This window comes from Oncorhynchus nerka, linkage group LG3 (genome assembly GCF_034236695.1).
Source record: "Oncorhynchus nerka isolate Pitt River linkage group LG3, Oner_Uvic_2.0, whole genome shotgun sequence".
Classification (NCBI taxonomy): domain Eukaryota; kingdom Metazoa; phylum Chordata; class Actinopteri; order Salmoniformes; family Salmonidae; genus Oncorhynchus; species Oncorhynchus nerka.
Window position 1 is genome coordinate 20,603,436 of NC_088398.1, and position 4,844 is coordinate 20,608,279.

General features: G+C 45.5%; 1 protein-coding gene across 4 annotated transcripts in view; it reads left to right on the top strand.

Moving 5' to 3' along the window:
- Positions 1-4,737, top strand: part of LOC115104088 (platelet endothelial aggregation receptor 1-like) — a 37,736-nt gene extending 32,999 nt beyond the window's left edge. For 3 of the 4 annotated variants that reach the window (XM_029625291.2, XM_029625309.2, XM_029625326.2), the window contains 11 exons: positions 152-254; positions 807-953; positions 1,091-1,222; positions 1,372-1,500; positions 1,641-1,766; positions 2,009-2,218; positions 2,397-2,503; positions 2,634-2,763; positions 2,930-2,986; positions 3,258-3,446; positions 3,971-4,737. In XM_029625291.2, coding sequence (XP_029481151.1) covers positions 152-254; positions 807-953; positions 1,091-1,222; positions 1,372-1,500; positions 1,641-1,766; positions 2,009-2,218; positions 2,397-2,503; positions 2,634-2,763; positions 2,930-2,986; positions 3,258-3,446; positions 3,971-4,113 — 1,473 coding nt within the window. In that variant the 3' untranslated portion in view covers positions 4,114-4,737. The remainder of the gene's footprint in view (positions 1-151; positions 255-806; positions 954-1,090; positions 1,223-1,371; positions 1,501-1,640; positions 1,767-2,008; positions 2,219-2,396; positions 2,504-2,633; positions 2,764-2,929; positions 2,987-3,257; positions 3,447-3,970) is intronic. The other variant, XM_029625300.2, reaches the window with a different exon arrangement.
- The last annotated feature ends 107 nt before the right edge of the window (positions 4,738-4,844 follow it).

A 4,844-nucleotide genomic window follows, 5' to 3' on the forward strand; every position in this document is an offset into this window, starting at 1 on the left:
TTTTCCTCAGTAAGGCTAATCTGCCAACTATGATGTATTTACAGTGTATCTTGCCAAAGTACAGTTTGCTTGACTCTGACTGTGCTGTGGCCAAATGGTTCAGGGATTCCCTTGACGATGCTTTCGCTGTTGGCATGTGTTTACTGTACAGATGGGCACGTTCGGGCCAGGCTGCCTGAAGAGGTGTGACTGCCTCAATGCAGACAGCTGCCAGGGTGCCAGCGGGCAGTGCCAGTGTCTGCCAGGGTGGACTGGTAAGCACCGACGCCCCCGTTGAGTTTGTGTTCAGCTTGGATGTGGTCCTGGAAATTAGTCAGTGCAATGTGATCTACAGGTTTTAACCTCTCTCTGTGTCTCTGTGTCTTTCTGTCTCTGTGTCTCTCTGTCTCTGTGTCTCTCTGTCTCTGTGTCTCTCTGTCTCTGTGTCTCTCTGTCTCTCTCTGTCTCTGTGTCTCTCTCTGTCTCTGTGTCTCTCTGTCTCTGTGTCTCTCTGTCTCTGTGTCTCTCTCTCTGTATCTCTCTGTCTCTGTGTCTCTCTGTCTCTGTGTCTCTCTGTCTCTCTGTCTCTCTCTCTCTGTGTCTCTCTCTCTCTATGTCTCTGTCTGTCTCTCTCTCTGTATCTCTCTGTCTCTGTGTCTCTCTGTCTCTGTATCTCTCTGTCTCTGTGTCTCTCTTTCTCTCTCCCTCTGTGTCTCTCTGTCTCTGTGTCTCTCTGTCTCTGTGTCTCTCTCTCTGTGTGTCTTTCTGTGTCTGTGCCGCTCTCTTTCTGTGTGTCTCTCTGTCTTGTGTGTGCTTCTCTCTCCTAGGTGCTCGCTGTGCCCAGACATGCCCAGAGGGTACATGGGGACGTCACTGTAACCAGAGCTGCTTCTGTCAGAACAGTGCCACCTGTCTGCCACACAGCGGTGCCTGTGTTTGTCGCCAAGGTTACTGGGGACCCACCTGTCAGCATAGTGAGTACAGAAAATGCTTGATATTGATGCCTATATAAATAAGTAGAAAATGTCACTATCACCATCAGTCTTATTCGTATGCTAAATTGTATGTCTTGCTAAATTGTTATGCATCATCATCAATCTCTCTCTTTCAGTGTGCAGTGCAGGTGTGTATGGTGACCAGTGCAGTATAACATGCCCGTCCTGTGCCCACTCCTCCTCCTGCCACCATGTCACAGGCCAGTGTGTGTGTACCCCCGGGTACACTGGAGCCCTTTGTGAACAAGGTCAGCACTAACCCATATCTCACCTATAGTCAAACTAGCATATATATAGAAAACCCGCAGCATCATGGCATACTTTAATGCTTGACATGTTGAATATTTTATGTGTGTATTATATTTGACCTTGACGTGTGTTTTGGTGTAATTCCTAGCCTGTCCAGTGGGTCTCTATGGTAAGCAGTGTACTGGAGTGTGTAGATGTGCCCACAACTCAACGTGCAACCATCAAGATGGGTCCTGCTTCTGCCCCCCAGGATGGACAGGCCCTGACTGTACTTTACGTAAGTCTGGCTCAATGAATTTTTAAAATAAAATATACTGTATCACACATGCCTTTGCTGATTGAAATCAATTACATTTTTTTATTATAAAGACTTACAAATACATGAGTCATACTTTGAATCTCACCCTATGTCTCTAGAATGCCGTCCTGGGATGTTTGGCCTTAACTGTGCCCAAGTCTGCTCCTGCCCACCCAACTTCTACTGTGACCCACAGACAGGGGAGTGTGTGTGTGAATCAGGACCAGGGATCGACTGCAAAAAAGGTATGGTCTCTCCTTTACCCACTGAACAGTTACGAACCATACATCTGTTTACAAGCTAGTAATGACATATTGTTGCCCATAGCTACCAGACTATAATTGTTGTCTATTGAATCTGCTACAATCCAGTTAAATGAGACGGTAATGAAACTGTGGTTATTGTCCACCTAAGGCTATTCAGCATTATTACAGTGATGACTGGAGGGCCTGTGACGGTGATGACCCGTGTTCTCTGTGCTCCACAGAACGCTTTGTGAGTATGATGGTGCCCGTGTCCCCGGGGGAGAGGGACTCATGGGGGGCCATCGTGGGTATCGTGGTGCTGGTCATCCTGGTGGTGCTGCTGCTGGCCCTGCTACTGCTCTACCGCCGCCGGCAGAAAGACAAGCAAGCCAACACACCGACAGTCTCCTTCTCCACCTCGCGCACCGTCAACTCCGAATACGCAATACCAGGTACTGTATTGATACAGCATTGTTTTAAAAGATGTTAAAGAACAAATGTTTGCGAACAGTTTGACCACGTAATATATCCATACTACAGCGGGTATAGTTTTTGTTTAGGATTCATACAGAGTCATGTATTTTATATACAGTGCAGGTTATTGATGTCATGTCCCTTCTTGCTCCTCAGATGTTCCTCACAGCTACCACCACTACTACAACCCCAGCTACCACACACTGACTGGGGGCAGACCCCCTCTACCACACGTCCCCAACAACCAGGACCGCGCCATCAAGGCAAGTGTCATTACCGTCACCTCCGCCTCGAGTCAACTCTGTTACACCCCTGTGTCCTTTATACTGGATATACTTGTTTGAGAGGAGCTGTATGATGTCTGATTGGTTAATATTGGTGTCTTTCAAACAGAACACCAATAACCAGCTCTTCTGTAACGTGAAGAACATGGAGAGGGAGAGAGGGCGAGGCCTGTTTGGGGTGGAGAGCAATGCCACTTTGCCTGCAGACTGGAAACACCATGAGGCTGGCAAAGAACCAGGTCTGTCTTTTTTACTGCCGGTTTCAAACTGCCCGTTCTTCACCAACTTTCATCTTCAGCCATTTCATCACCTGGTATTGATTTAATACCAAGACAGGCTATTTGTCGTTTATGAGTTTGCTATAAATAAAATAGATTATACCAAATGTGTGTTTAATGTTTACAGGAGCTTTTGGCATTGACCGCAGTTATAGCTACAGTGCCAGCCTTCATTACAACAAAGGTAGTTTTCCATGCTTCCTATATCCCTTTTCTCCTTCATTTCCAGCAACTCCAAGTTAACATGAAATATGCTTGCTTTTCTCTAGAACTACTCTAGGCAACATTTCCATCAATCCATTTTCACACATGCCTTCCTTTTGTGGAATATTTAACATAAAACATGCCTGAACTGTCAACCCATCACCAGATTACAAGCTACATGTGACCTGGCTGACCCAGAGCCAGTCAGCTCCTCTGTTAACTTTTTACGCTCTGCCCCTTGTTTGTGACAGAGCTGAAGGACACTGTGGTGGCAGCTAGCAGCAGTTCTCTGAACAGTGAGAACCCCTACGCCACCATTAAAGACCTGCCCTTCGGCCCTCCCGAGAGCAGCTACATGGAGATGAGGACGACCGTGCCCCATGAGAGGTCCTACACGGAGATCAGCCCTCCACCATTCAGCACAGCAACATTACGCAGAGGTGGGTTACTCTACTGTTGTTCAGGACCCTTCCAATTTAAATCAGTAGTATACATGCAATATCTGGCTGTGCTAGCATGTAAAAGAGCAAAACAACAGACAATTCTCTATCACTATGTAAAACGTTTAGGTTTCACATAGCATACTCAAGAGAAAATGAATAAATGTTAGCCTGTGCAAATAGACAAGGGTTTGTGGGCTGGGTTGACAAATGAGATGGATGGGTTTCCGTAACACATGGTTGACTGAGCAGAACTGTTTTCATGGAAATGAAACAGAGGTCATGTGAGGAAAGGGAGAGGGGAGGAAACCACAGGAGTGGATTGGAAAGTCTCAGTATGAGGGCTGGAGAATGGATTGACCATAGCAATAACCTCATTCCTATGCCAGGAGAATCATACTGTATATTTTTTGTATGATCCTGAATTTAGCATTCACATTATTTTAGTAAACACAAGACAATCAGAAATATAAACTCCAGTAAGATGGATAACAATTACAATATGATTATTTCACATTTTTCAGAGCGCAGTTCCCTTGGCCAGGTCCCAGAGCAGGAGCCCCAGAATCACTATGACCTACCTGTGAACAGCCACATCCCAGGACACTATGACCTGCCACCTGTCCGCCGCCCACCCTCTCCCACATGCAGGAGACTGCCCCAATGACACCAGCCCTACTCTGAACATCACAATCAGAAGAAAAACTTTACTGCCATTCAAAAACATTGGTAGGAAATTGTCTTGGGGTTACTCAAGGCTACAAAACAGTCAGTTGCACCAGTGATAGTCAGGGCAACCTGACAAAGTGGGTTTACATAGTAACACTGTCCCCTGGTGGATTAAAGTGGCATTTTCTCCACCGTTAAACACTTGTGATCCAGACGTGAGGGCCAAGGCATGCAGGGATAGGCTTTGAGGATGCCAATATCACAGTCTGAGGGCATACATGCATACATTTGAATTTGACCAAACTTGGGATTCCTTCAAATGTTATTTTCATACTGCAGATGAAGGGACTTGGCTTGGAGCACATGCTTTGGCATACAAAGCTTTTGACCAGAATTGCATAAACCGGGACAGCAATTGAAATACATTTTTATATCTCCATGATGTCAGTAGTTCAGTACAATGTCCTCTCAAACCCCCTTTCCCCTCCCCTATATTCCATAGAATGTCAGCTTCCAATTCGGGGAAATCCAGAGCATGTTTGTACAGCTAGCTCCTCAATGTTTTTCAACGTAATCATGCAATATGTTGTATATAATGTACATAAAATGGCAGAACATTGTATACACTTGTTTAGAAGTATTTTGTACTCAAGTAGCTACTTGAAATCTAATATCACACATCAATCCACAGATACAATTTTATTAAGAAGTCAACCACAAGACAGCATG